The sequence below is a fragment of the Helianthus annuus genome, chromosome 13, assembly GCF_002127325.2.
Source record: "Helianthus annuus cultivar XRQ/B chromosome 13, HanXRQr2.0-SUNRISE, whole genome shotgun sequence".
NCBI lineage: Eukaryota > Viridiplantae > Streptophyta > Magnoliopsida > Asterales > Asteraceae > Helianthus > Helianthus annuus.
Window position 1 is genome coordinate 1748285 of NC_035445.2, and position 14885 is coordinate 1763169.

At 36.8% G+C, this 14885-nt stretch overlaps 2 protein-coding genes across 2 annotated transcripts; one reads left to right on the plus strand and one right to left on the minus strand.

Annotated features, from left to right (window-relative positions):
• Positions 1-274: 274 nt before the first annotated feature.
• LOC110902385 lies at positions 275-2732 on the plus strand. Its single transcript, XM_022149062.2, has 6 exons — positions 275-504; positions 662-714; positions 908-1002; positions 1256-1313; positions 2124-2248; positions 2330-2732. The coding sequence occupies exons 2-6, from the start codon at positions 699-701 to the stop codon at positions 2630-2632; spliced, it is 597 nt and encodes a 198-aa protein (XP_022004754.1). The 5' UTR covers positions 275-504; positions 662-698; the 3' UTR covers positions 2633-2732.
• An 8440-nt stretch (positions 2733-11172) lies between these two features.
• On the minus strand, positions 11173-14558 carry LOC110897287. Its single transcript, XM_022144039.2, has 3 exons — positions 13932-14558; positions 13117-13217; positions 11173-11959 (listed from the first exon to the last, which is right to left on the minus strand). The coding sequence occupies exons 1-3, from the start codon at positions 14459-14461 to the stop codon at positions 11331-11333; spliced, it is 1260 nt and encodes a 419-aa protein (XP_021999731.1). The 5' UTR covers positions 14462-14558; the 3' UTR covers positions 11173-11330.
• Positions 14559-14885: the final 327 nt, after the last annotated feature.

Below are 14885 nucleotides of genomic sequence, written 5' to 3' on the forward strand. Positions count from 1 at the left end.
ATAAGTTGCCAAACGGCCCGTAACTATCGTTGTTTTTGTAATTGCCCTTATTTTTACTGAGCTTGTAGTGACTATATATATGCATGGTTGAATTAATATGTAACTTGACTCATTCCATTCATTGGTGGTCTGTACTTGTGTACATATATGTAATATACAAGTGCAGAATGATATTGCTTTACTGAGTTGTACTATAAGAATTGGAAGTTGTACGATTGTTTTAATTGTGTCATTTTCCACTCTTCTCAAGGCTGGCTATATATATAGGTGGAGAGAGAGAGAGAGAGGCCGTTATGATTTGATTCGATGAGTGTGTGAGTGTGATTTCATTTGCGAAGCTTCTGATTCGTTTTTTTCCTCTCACTAATGATCGTCTGTTAGATTAGTAATCATACACATATTTTCAACTCTGTTTATATGATTCCATACATCGACATCGTAAATTTCACCAATTTCTTATCTTCAGATTGTTGTTGATATCATCGATCGACTGACTTCATACAGGTATGATTTCCGAAATTCATCTTCTTTATAATCAGTTTCGTCAATAACAACAATCGATTAATTCTGTATATAATAAATAAAAACTCAAAATAAAGAGATGAAATATCAATTTTTCTAATTAGTTTTTTTTTTTTTTTTTGCGTTTCACAAAATGCAGAAAGGTGGATAGTGGATACTGTGAATTCTCAACTCCAATGCGACCAACAACAGGTAATTAGTTATTTTTACCTATTTGTTTGTTTAACATTGAAAATAATCAGAATCCGTTTCTATTGTTTGTAACAGAATGAAAAACGTTATAAATAGCTATTTTTTGTGTGATATAAAAAGCTTTTCTCTTGGGATTTTTCTTGCGTTTTTGGTTTTTATTTTAAAAATAATATTTCTTTTGTCTTGAAATTAGGTGGTAATCTTGATGATGCTTTCTTAAAGAGATCATTAAAAACAAAGAGGTTGAGAAGATTAAGTTCAGTGGGTGTACTTGGTGAAACAAAAAAGGTGATATCATGATCTCTAAAATGGGCTGGGGAGGCTGGGTCGGTAACGGGTCAAAACGGGTGGTGCAGGTTGGGTCAAAACCATTTATAATCATAATGGGTTCGGGTCAAAATGTACCACGTTAGAAAAAAAAAAGTAACAACTTGTTGCCCGACTACCTGCCATTGCTTTGTAATTGCCCTTTTTCGTGTGGAATGATATTGTTGTTCTTTTGGTTTAAAAAAAAAAATCTTTTATTTTATATCTTTTGCAGTTCTCTAATCTTTCTCATACAATTAAGTATGCATCTACCCCGCGAAAGCTACGATCAGGTATCCGTTTATCGCCATGTTTTATAATTACTTGATCTTTAACGCATGAAAAGTTTTCTACTTTTGACTTATTTGGTAACGCAAATGACATGATTTGTTATGGGCCGGTTAAGGCCCAAATCAATCTTAGTGTCTTTCATCTTGGACGGTTAATAACTAGATTTGGGCCTTTTACGACATGAACCAAACTTCTTGACCAACTGACCTGTGCCCAGGACCACATGTTCATATCTAGAAGCTATATTCGATTGTCGTAAATGGCTAAATGTATGAACTTTTGAACAACTTATTTCCTTCGTGCAGTTTAATGTTTAAAACTTACTATGTTGAGTTAATAGCCAAAATGGTCCCTGAGGTTTGCTTACTTTTGCCACTTTAGTCCAAAATCCAAAATTTTTAAATCTGGGTCCCTGAGGTTTGCATTTTGTTGCCATTTTAGTCCAAATTTCAAAACCCCCCTTTTTTGACTGTTGCAACCAGCCTATTTTGTCCTTTTGCGCAGGGGTATTCTGGGTTCTTGATCTGAGTTTGTTATAATAACTCATAAAAATGACCAAAATACCCCTGCACAAAAGGACAAAATAGGCTTGTTGCAACAGTATAAAAAGAGAGTTTTTGAAATTTGGACTAAAATGGCAACAAAATGCAAACTTCAGGGACCCAGATTTAAAAATTTTGGATTTTGGACTAAAGTGGCAAAAGTGAGAAAACCTCAGGGACCATTTTGGCTATTAACTCTACAATGTTTATGCAGCTTTTATGAGCTATTTATGTTATTAATGGATTTGTGATTGCATTTACACTTTACAGCATTGGAAAAACGACTACATGAGTCTCGAAAAACCTTTGTGCCCACATCACCGGATTCAAGAAAAGAGAGAGATAGATTCGAGTGGCGATTAAAAGATTGCACAAAGAAGCACATAACCGCTATGGTTAGTAATCTAAAACTCAAAAGCCGGCGAAAATTTACCTTCTAAAAGACACATTAAACTCACATTTTTTGTATTTTGCAGGATGAACACAAAGACTCGAAACTGTGTTTAATAACAAAAGATGAAGAAGAAGCAGCCCAAGCTTTATTTGCGTTGGCTCAAACATATACCGAGACCTGTATGAATAAAACTTCAGATATGGAACCGTCATCAATCATGGTACCACTAAATCAAACTGAAGAGACTGATGTGAAGAATGTGTTAGAAAAGAGATGTTTGGTTCATGTTTACATATGTCATTTTATAAAGGTTGTGCAGACGGCCGAGAGTGAAGGAGGTCATGTGAATGTAATATCGGACACCAAGAGTGTTTGTAGTCACTAAAAAGGTTTTAAAGGGAAATTATTGCTTGTATACAACATTTCATTTACAAAATCGAAGGTAGATAAGTCATGAAAACATTGAAAGGAATTGACTTTTGATAGTCAAGGATTGATGGAAATGTAATGTTTTATATAGTAAAGGACTAAAGGTATTAGAAAGCCAAAGAAGAGGGCGAAACAGAATTCGCCCTCGCTTTCCAGAAATAGAACACGAACTGTGTAACCGTCATGAGCTGTCTACGGAAATTGTATTTCACTCCTGCTTTTCTAAGTCTCCGGGTTGAGGTGACAACATAGGTTGGTTGAATAACGGGTCAAAATGGGTTGGTATGCCCTCAAGCAAAGACATTTATGATATGTTTTATCATATTCTTCTTTAAATTATATGTGCTAAATATAATAGCATATAATGATATTATTACAAAAATCATCTTGTCTTTTTAGATAAATCTATTTATTTGGATTTTGTGTTTCGCTTTTAAGTATAATGACAGTAGGAAATCTTAATCGGATAATTAAGAAAGTTGAAAAACTGTAAGCTGTAACTTAGTTGCCATTGATGATTTCTTCTGTTAGCAAAAACTTAGTTACTATTGATCATAGCTGCTTCCAATCACAGTTAATGATCACTAATACTAGCAATCAATTCCTATTGATAATCAGCTCTAATGCAACGATGGCTTCAAAACAACTTCGAGAGTCTTTCGATTATTGTGATTTTTGGCTCCTATTAACCTACAAGCCCCCCTCCAAAGCGACAATGCCCCTTGAAACCACTATGCCATAGGGAACAATCGAGCATCACCCCCCTAAACCCCCAAGGTTCATAGGTGTCAAAAATGACAATACAGTTAGACCACCCGTAGTGGGGCGTGATTTTTTAAAAAAATTGAAAAAAAAACGCCCCAAAACGCCCCTACCCCCACCACACCCGGCGTTAGCCGGCGTTATTTTTGAAAAGTTTTGTTGGTGGCGTTTTATTTAAAACGCTCAAATTGGTTTGTACCACCTTTTGACCCACCAATCAAATTGCTTTATGTCTCTGACAACTTTTGATATAACCCTACTTTTGCAATAAAAAAATAATATGCACAGTGACCGAAATATGCACAGGGACATGCCCATTTTGTTTGTTTGTTTTTTTTCTAATTGGAAGGGGCGTTATTGGATAATGCCCCACTACGCCACTTTTGCTATAATGCCCAACGATGACTAGGATGCCACGTGTCGGATAATGCCCCATGTTGGGGGCATTATGTTTGTTCACCACTACACATGGTCTTATAGAAGAAATCAGTTATACTAAAATGAAATTGTTTGCACTAAAACACCAAAACAAATAATGATTTTTTATGCATTTGAATGCAACTTATATAACTTTCAACGTGTTTGGCATGTTTGACTTGTTTCATTTTTAGTCAACTTATTTAGCTTAACCATTTGACCCATTAAAACACCACTCAAATTGACCCTTTGCAAGTAAAAGGACCAAAACACTTGTGGATGAGAACCTCATATTTTTATACCAACCATCTACTGATTAAATCTCAAAACAATTAGAAACAAGACATACCCTCTTGTTTATTGAAATCCTGCGTCTAGAATGAACTTAAGTAATGTCAAATACACCTAACAAAAAGATAGACAGATAAGACAAAGATCAACTATTGATAATGATGTAAAAAACATAAGATTAGAACAAAATATAAGCATTAACTTATTTAACCGTGTACTTGCAAATATTTGAACCCACATAATTTTTTGCAGATAAACACCATACCACTAGACCACTAGGTCATGGGTGCTGGTTGAATGCTGAAAAAGAAAAGCTTGAATGAAATTAGAATATTCGACAACGGTGTGGTGTATGTGACGGTTAAGCCAAAGTAAGAGATCACCATTATCGCATAGTCCAAGCGGAAAGAAGGAATGATCGCAGCTCGCCTTGTAAGTATCTTGGAAAAAAGTGATTAGAATTTATTTTCCGTGTGATTAATTTAAAAAAGTGAGCTGAGCACACACACAAGTAACACGCCTACTAATAAAGCCCACACGTAACTAACATGATTAGAATGCACCAGACGACAATTAACTAGGCCCACTTGTCATACCCTTGAAGTTTGGGCCGAAAGTGGGCTATCTGAGCATCACACAATCAGACATCACTGGAAGTCTGGAACATTTCCATCAATTGGAAAAATTACCACACAGTAAAGTATATGGCATGCAATTGAAAATATTTTTTTTATATACAGATTATAGAATAATCAGTTACTTAATATAAGATTTTAATCCAGGCCTTGCATTAGGAAGACTTGGATTCTCTAATGGAGACCTAAGTTTAATCCTTACTTGTATCACTTTGATGGAGTAAGCAATGATGGATAGTGTCTAGCCTCTTTGCAAACGTGTCAGGTTCCATCCTGAGTCTACTCGGGTTTTCGTCTCACTGTGTGTTACGCCAGAGAGTGTTTAGCTCTTGTGGTGGCACGTCTGTCAAGTGATAGTCGGTGGTATGGTTTCCCGGTGGAACACTCAAGCCAAACTTTGAAGCCAATGTGGGTCTGGTTAAGACACCATAGTCTGGTCGAAGGGAGACAACGTGGCTCTCCAGTTTGTGAAGTGTTGTGGCCTAACACAAGAAAGTCATCACTTCAAAACAAAAAATTAAAATAAAATTTTACTAAGTGTTGAGTAGCAAATAGGAATTTATTTTATTTAAATGAAAATATTACTATTGAAAAGAAGGGAAAAGATTAAATAGAAAGTTTATTTTAGCTAGGAAGTGTAGGAAGCAATAGGATTAGGACATGTGGCAACATTTAAAATAAAGAAAAAGAGTATTTTAGTCAATCCAACCCTTTCTTCTTCCTTTTCAAAACCCAGTAACTTCAAAACCCCCCTTTTTCAAAACCCCCCATCTTCAACCATTTCTTCACTTTCTATCTCAATAATCACTACATTATAGTGCGATTTTCATCACCAATCAATGATTCAAACACCCGATCAACGTGTTCTTCAGCTTTTATGAAGAAAACCCAGTTTAATTTCATAAAAAATCTCGTTTTTTCCGGTGATTTTGGAGATAATCACTCGATTCGTTCATTCGAGCGCTGATAAGTGTTTCAATCATTCAAACTTCGTGAATTGTTGAAGAAATCACTTCGATCCATGTAAGAAATTCTTTAATTTCATTTTTACGATCTTGGCGGGGGGTCCGGGGGCAGCCCCCTGGTAGCGGGGTCCCAGGGGCGGCAGCCCCCTGGTAGCGGGGTCCCAGGGGTGGCAGCGCCTGGCGGGGTCCAAGGGGCAGAGCCCCTGGCTGGGGTTGAGCTGCCAAAATTAATTTTCTGTAAATTGCCGATTAAATTGCTGTAATAAAAATGCATCAGAAAAATTAATTTTCTGTAAATTGCCTTTGGAAAACTGCATTCGTAGACAGATTTTTATCTCCTGCTTCCTGGTTCAGACAATTCACATACAAAACTGCATTCGTAGACAGTGTTTCTGGTTCTGTAAACAACAGGTTCTGGTCATTGCGTTTTAGTTAGATTCTGGTTCTGTGAACAACAGTTTCTGGTCATTGCGTTTTAGAAATAAAACATTTTTGAAGTGTTTTTACTCATTGCGTTTTAGGTAAACACATTTTTATGTGTATTCAGTTCATTGCGTTTTAGAGAGAACAAGTTCTTTTGTGTTTTAGGCCATTGAGTTTTAGAAATAAGACATTTTTATGTGTTTTCTAGGCATTGCGTTGTAGAAATAAGACATTTTTAAGTGTTTTCTGGCCATTGCGTTTTAGAAATAAGACATTTTTAAGTATTTTCTGGCCATTGCGTTTTAGAAATAAGACATTTTTAAGTGTTTTCTGGCCATTGCGTTTTAGAAATAAGACATTTTTAAATGTTTTGGGTGCATTGCGTTTTAGGTAAAACACATCCAGTCCATTGCGTTTTAGAAAGTATACTTTCTTTTGTGTTTTTAGGCTATTGCGTTTTAGAAATAAGACATTTATTTGTGTTTTCTGATCATTGCGTTTTAGAAATAAGACATTTCTTTGTGTTTTTGGTGCGTTGCGTTTTAGAAAAAGTCATTTTTTACGTTTTTTTTTTCATTGCGTTTTACGCAACTGGGTTTTCTCTATTGCGTTTTACGCAACTGGGTTTTCAAAAAAAAATTCGAAAATATAGCAATAGTATACTCGTTTTAAAGATAAAAAAAAACGCTCGTTTTTTGGTGCAATTTTTATAAAAAAATAATGTCGTATGAAAAAGTTATTAACGTTTAAAAAATGGAGGGGAATTGGAGGAGAGAGAAACTATTGTGCTTTATTGACTATAATGCCCTTAACAAACCCACGAGCCTCTTTTTTTTTTGCTTCAATTTCATTCATTTAATCTTAGCCCTTGATTAACTAAATGGATGGTTAAGATCATTTACTAGCTTTCCTAGCCAAATAAACTTCCTATTGTATCTCCACTCTTGAAAAGAAATATTATTTTCTTGACAATCCAAAACACAATGTATTTTGTTAATGCCTAAATTTCCGTTATTGATAAAACTTATATATAAAATAGCTTATTTAAATTTTAGTGATTGTTTTAAATTGTTTGAAGAAATGGTTTTCATGACTATCATTTTTTAACTAATGAATATCTTACCTTATTATTGGGAAAATTATCAAAATATCAGTTGACCAAACATTTTTCAAAAATGTCATCCTCCTGTGTTGGTGGAGAGACGCATCAAGCGTGGGATGCGTCTCTCAAGCATGGGATGCGTCTGCGGAGTGAACCCCAATAAAAAATGGACACGTGGCCACGGGATGCATCCTTAGAGCGAGGCATGATGCACAGGATGCGTCCGGTGAGTTTCTGAAGCGTCCGGTGAGTTGTCCGACGAGTTACAGGTTTCAGGCGACTTGCAGGTTTCCGGCGAGTTTTCCATATTTACAGTCCATAGATGCCGGCACATATTTCACATGTTTCGCTTTACTTGTTTGTCCTCATTTTGAAACTTTCATCAAACACCTCCAATCATCTTAACCTATTTATTATTTATTTTAAATCAATCTTTTAGTCCACTTGCACAAAAACATCAACAAGGTTAGACCATCAAAGTTAAGTAATGTGATTTCATAAAGATCCTTCTTTGATTTTCACTCTGACCGTGTAAAAAAATGATTTTTGTGGTGGTGCTTTAGGGTGAGGAGAGAGGAGGTGGTGAGGCTTTAAAGTGCTGCAGACGCATAATGATATAAGTCCACTGACGAAGCCTGTAAGCTCTAACTTCTAAACTTAGTATGACTAACTGGCAAAAATTTGTTTTCTTGCTCGTTTTGACATACGGACTTGATTAGACACGTTATAAACTTAGTATGTGATGAAACAATGGTTAACCGGGCAGGGTTAACACACTGGTCTCGTCAAGAAGGGTTAATCCCTTCCTCTCGGAGATCGCTGGCTGGGTCACCGGTGGATGATCTCCTGCACAAGGAAACAAGCCGTGACTCGTAACAAGGAGGATGGGGTGGGGGGTGCTCCTTGTTACCACTCTCCGGCGTGAGAATCAGTAGTTTGCTTGGGAAGCAAAGCAAGATTATAGTAGTAGTTAAAGAGTTGTGAAGAGATACCTCAAACCTGGTTTGGGGTCGGTATTTATAGCCGAGGAGTGAAGGAGGAGATTGATGGATGGGCTGACGACGAGCTGCACCGTTGCAGGTGTGTCAGTCTCGCCGGCCGTGGGGGTTACGCCACGTCAGCCCATTGCTTTAATAGCTCTGACAGGGGACTGTCGTCGGCGCCACTTGCCTCGTGGTGTCAGCCACTTGCCTGGCGTGTCAGTCCACTTGTTGGATATGCAGGGTGCGGTGCGAGCCGCATCGCTGCATGCGGTAACGTCTGAAGTTACCGCGTCTCCTACTTGTGATCAAGAAATACGCGAGATGCGGTGTTGGCCGCATCATCGTATGTGGAGACTATTTGCTCGCTTCCCTTGTCGTGACGAAAATGGCCATATGATGCGGTGCCAGCCGCATCGATATGTTCATCTTCTTTCGTACTTGGGTCAAGCTATTCATCTTCGAACCGAATGGGTTCGAAGGATGTGACCGCATGGGTGCGGTTTGCTTACTGGTAGGGGTTTGTTTGATGCGGGTAATGGTCGTTTTGGGACCATACCCCTTCAGTATGACTAACTCATTTCATGATTTATGAAATGTAGATATTGCCTAGAAGTACCGGATGACGAGCAAGCTCAATAAAGAACCGAACACAATCAAGATTCAAGCTTCCACACTACGTTTCGTCGTCGCGTTTTTAAACCACGAATATACTGTTTTAAATCTTAAAATATTTTAACAAACTCGTATCATAAAAGTATGTGTAATCATATAAACACATTTTTATGCAAAACTTATATGAAATATCATTAAATCAAGTAAGTGTCTTACAACATATTAGCCTTGTGAATGCTCTAAGCTCTAACTTCTAAGCACTTCATGGGCAACCACATTTTTTTAAACACCATGATGATATAAGTCCACTGACAAAACGTGAGCTAAAATTCGATGGGGACAGACTTTTAAAATCTAAATCGGCAGGGGGTTACACTCTTAAAAATCCAATATTTTACATTACAATAATATTCTTTTTTGAAAATTTTCGATAAAGTTAACACTGCGAACGAAAAATTAGGGTTGGCAAATCGTGTCTTACCGAGTTTAACAGGTCTCTGACGACGCGTATAACACAAGTATTAAATATGAATACAACTTGTTCAACTACTTGATATCTTATGTCTATAATACAGTTTTATGTTTTATGTACCAAGGTCCAAGAAAAAGAAATGATGGATTCTAATCTCATAATTTTATTTATTTTTAAAAAGGTAATGTACTTTTTTAGTACACAATTCTAATCGTGTCTTATATAGATATCTATTGTCAGCCATAGAAAAATATAATAAAGAATGAGACTCAATACATATAAATGTTTTTGAAAATATCCAAATTTTCATTCCAAATCGTAAAACAAGAGGGTTGAGACACCCGGACCTCGACTAAAATCCTCCTATGGCAGTATTACTTTTATTTACCTTTTTTTTTTTGCATTAGAAGAATCTTTTTTTAGTGGTTGGTTATGTCGAGAAATTGGAGCATCAACATGTGTTGCCAATTATAATTTCACAAAAATGCATGGACTAATGTGCTTCATTTATTAGCTCTTACTTTTGTTGCATTCAAAATAGTCTTGGTATTCATAAAATAAACCTTAAATTGTGCTTCATTATAATTTTGCCAATGATCTCTAGATCAAGTGGTGGAGGGCTTGCATTTCTCTTGAGAGATGCAAGTTCGACTCCCACTTGGTGCAGAGTGAGGCATTGGTGGGCAATGATAGGAGACCCAGGGAAACCTGGGTTGGATCCTTGAGCCAAACGGGTTTTACCGGTAATTTCACCGTCGTGCCTACGGGCGGGTAGGTTACCGGGTTTTCCCCGGAATTGGTGGTGGACTCGGGTTACTCTCGGAGTACTCCGTTTGTCCAGTGGGTGCCCCGAGAGTGCTCGGGATTGAGTTTGTTGGCCGTTCAAAAAAAAAAAAACCTTAAATTCAATAATGTTGTGCATTCACTGAGTAATGCTACACCATGTTTAAAAAAAGATTTATTTTGCTGTCTGGTAATATTTGTCATGGATTTACGTCCCATCGTAACGCGGAGTGCTTAATTCTAGTTCCCTTAATATACCATGTATTTTCACATGTTACGTATGTAATATATAACAGTTTTAGCTTCCGACGTGCCATCTTATACAAGAACATTAGGATGACCGATTTTGTTGAGTCTCCAATATGACATGATAGTTGTAAGGCTATGTGATGCAGGTTGATGTCCCATGACAACTCACCATGTAGGGGTGCCAAACACCGCGATGGCTAGTTAATGGAGGCGACATTGCCTGCCATTGTCATTTAATGACGGGCGTGAGTGAGGAAGACTTTGGGGAAGAACGTGGGACCCGCTCCAACAACCAAACACACCTAATTATTGGATGATTTACTTATTGCCCTTTGCTTACGTGACGTTGAGGCAACATCACTTTTTGCTAGTTGTTGAGTGAGATTGTTATTCAACAACACATCGTCTAAGGCTATGTGTTGTGGAATAACTAAACTCTTGTCATATCATTGTCACGTAGGACATTGAACGATAACTAAATACTCACTAATTATGTGTTGTGGAATAACTACACCCAATATATATAAGATAAAAAAAAATAAACCCAATATATATATAATTAAAGAAAAAAATAAAATAGTAAATGAAAAGGACATATTGGCTAAAAAGGGAGGACCCATCTCTCCAGCGCCTAACTCCCTTGATGTCCCGGCGTGGTGTTTAGCGCCTCCATGCTGCTTTTTCATGGAGGTGCCAATCCACAACGTATAGTCTAATAACAAAATAAAGTCGGTGTGTTTAGTGATGGCCGATAATGTTTTATATAACATGTCAAGATATAAGCAAGAAATCTACTCATGAGTTAAATCATATAAAAGCTACACATTATACAAACTCACTAACTTTATATACAAATTAAGTAGATAATCAAAGAGTTCTCATCACAACTTAAGTTTAGGTCTCTAATAATCAAAACACTAAATATAAAACTGAATTCAAAAGTTAAAATAATATGATATATCAACTTTCCAACACCTTGTAAATAACAACAAAACATGGAAGTATGGCCCTCGGGTTATAGACATACAACTCCTCAATACCCGAGTATGACCCGGGATACCCGCCAACCGAATCGTACGGCCCATCTTCTTCCGGCGACGCGTCTAACTTCACGCGCTTCATATTCCCAGCAATCACACGACAAACCAGCATGGCCCTAAGCCCACGCGCCGCCCCAACCACTTCAGAATTGTGGGCCCTACCACTACTGGCGGTGGTGCACACCCCTTTTCTTCCGCCGTCGCCGGATTTTGGGCTTTGGAAGCCGTGCCGGATGATGGTGCAGACGCCGCAGCTCGGCGTGGAGCCGCAGAGGGTGGATGAGCCGTTTGAGCCGAGGGAGCAGGTGAGAGTGGTGCAGTGGAAGCGGAGGAGCTCGTTGCCGTCGGCGGCGCAGCGTGAGGTGGTGGCGGTAGCGCGTAGCTTCACGGTGTTGCGGCAGTCTTCGAAACGTTGGAGGGTTCGACGTGTGTTGTTGACTTTTAAGATACGTTCGATTGTGAAGATCGGATGGTCCTTGTTTTGCCAGCTGGATTTGAATATTATTTCCACTATGTTTCGACCCGAATCTTCTGGCCCGAGCTCCGATACTAAATCAAATAAAAATAATTTACTTCAATGATAAATGCAATTAAGCCCTTCTATACATGAAAAGTATCTACCATTGTTTTTATATCGCAAACAAACGTCCTTAAAATTTACTCCAAAAATGCATCTAATGCCCACTTGTGAGACTACAATGCGGACTATTTTAACAGAGATACACACCTGATATCACTAGACAAAGAGGTAATCAACATGTAAATTTTGTTATAACAACGGAATCTAGCTAGCTCTAGTCGACTAAGTTCTAGAGGTCCATTATTACCACAAATGCGACATAGCGACATAACATCAAAAGTTACACATATGAGAGGGATTGCCACCTAATCTAAAAGATGTTACCATTGTTTTAGTGGTGGTGGTTGTTTGAGTTAATGTCTAGACCGCTAGGTTTAGCGCTTTTTTTTCTTTGTATTTTTATAGCATCTGAGGGATATGTCACGGGTGAGTTTCATTTGTGTTCTTCTTTCATTATTTTTCTCGTAACGTGTCTTTTATCCAAAAGAATCCTTAAAAGTTAAAATTATGTTACAATATCAATAACATCATATTATATAACATAACACATGTTAGAAGATGTGGCGATAAAAAAAACTACATGGTATCATGAAAATAGTTGATTTGTCTCACTACAAGTATATACAAAATGATTTGTATGAGATGGATATTGACATTTCAATGAACAGATGTTTTTTTTCCCTTAGAATGAAGGCAAATTTAAAATGAATACAATATGGTCCCAAAGGAATGTGATTTCATTGATTACCCACATGCACACAATTCTCCATGGTAAAGACACAAAAGGTCACCTTCATGATTGAATAAATCCAATAACACATTTGTTCCATATAAATCCATATTATAACTCTAGTTATAGTTAAAGCCAAAAATTTATAAATTATATATAACTAAACTTTAAATTATTCTATAAATTCACTATTTTATATTTGCTTAACTTTAATGATGTTACGTGTTATAATTCTTCCATAATGACAAATACAAAATATATTAGTATATTTATAAATTTGTTTCGTTATTTAGTTGTCTACTATTTACCATTTACTTTATTTTTTTTCTTTATATATGTATAAAAAGAATAAAATTAATAACTTAAAGAAATGTAAATTAAAAGAAGAATGAATACCAGCATGCCTAACAGCTTGATGATGTTCCAAGCTTTCGATCTTAGGAAACACTTCTCCACATTCTGAACATATACAAATTGTACTTCTTGCAATAACATTCCTGCATGGTCAAATCAGCTTTTGTAACACTTCATTACTTTTATCAATATATTAATTAACAACTAAACAATAATTAAGTTAAATGTTTCACAAAATCATAGGCCAATTATTCAATGTTTTGAAAACCGAACCAGTCTAGCTCAACAGATGGCCGGTCACCGATCCATGTGCAAAGGAAAGAGGCAACCATAGGCGGTTTCCCAATCGTTTTGACTGGTTAATTTTAAGCGGTTATCTTAAAACTGCCCGGTTTATTGTAGCCCACTCCTTTAGATCATAAAACTTATACCACAAACATGGTTTAGTTGAACCGGTCTGATTCACAATGGCATGAGTTTTGAAAACTAATCCATACTAGTTAAATAGGCGGTTTCCCAATAGTTGACTAGTTTTAAGCAGTTATTTTAAAACTAGCCGGTTTATTATATCCTGGTCCGTTAGTTCATAAAACTTGAACCAACGGACAAGTTTTAGTAAAACCGGTCTGACCACCCAGTCCAGTATCACACTCACGTGAGTGATTAAGTTTACTACTTATGTTAATCCAATCATTAAACCTATAACTAGATTATAGGTTTAAATAGAAATATATATTATTTTTTAGGCTTACAATCTAGTTATAAAGTTACTACTTTCATTAAAATGCCAAAAAAAAAAAAAATTAAAAACAAATAACAGGTAAACGAGTAGTAATAGAAATAAACCTAAAACAAACCTTGCAGGATCCACAATAGCATGGCATTCATAACACCCTGAGAGCTTTCTCAACTGCATGCCTCTAGAAGACGACATGTAACTCCCATGACCATTAGATTTATCAGAACCCGCATTATTCGAAGAAGACGACGACACACCATTACTCAGATGCTTCTTCCTCCTGAGGACACCGGAATCTTGAACAACAGTGGTACTTTCCGGCGAGTTATCCGGCCTATGAACAACCCTAGTATTCCCATTAGCAACATCTCTAAAACTGCATATGGAGCTACAAGAACTCAACTTTGAATACCCATTTGAGTTCCTCACCGGGTCGGGTTGGATTTTTGGATCCGACCCGCCAGCATCCATCTGCTTGCACTTCAGAAGATTCTTGATCTGGTCCCATGATGTTGGTGATGCTGTTTGAAGTGTTTGTTGTTGTTGGTGTCGTTGTTTTGGTTTAGGGTTTTGTGGGTGATGTCTTCTTCTACGCTTTGTGGGTTGTACTTTGTGGGTTTGAGAGGGTGAGAGTTGCAAGACCGCCATGAATGAGAGTACAACAAGGTGTTGCAGGAAAGAATAAGAATGAGAGAAAGAAATATTGTTATGAGGAAGAAAGAGAGAGAGATGCCTTTGAAAGGTGTTTTGCTTCTTTTAACGAGGTGTGAATCTGAGGTAAATTTGAGGAGGGAAAAAGGGTTGATGAATTTTTTATTTTTTCTTAAACAGTCTTTTTATTTTTATTTTTAACTTTTTTTTTTTAAATTTTGTTTTCCTTTTGGTTAAAGTTTAATGGATAATGTTTTATGTCAGTAGGGTTAGTAAACCGTTAGTTTCAAAATAAGCTTTTTTGTTTTTATCCATTGCTCTTTATATCCTTTGCTCTTTTTATGCAACGGATATGACATAAGTTGTGGTAAAAGTATAAAGTTTAAACCTCCATGTAAGTTTGCAAAAGTTTTTTTTTTTG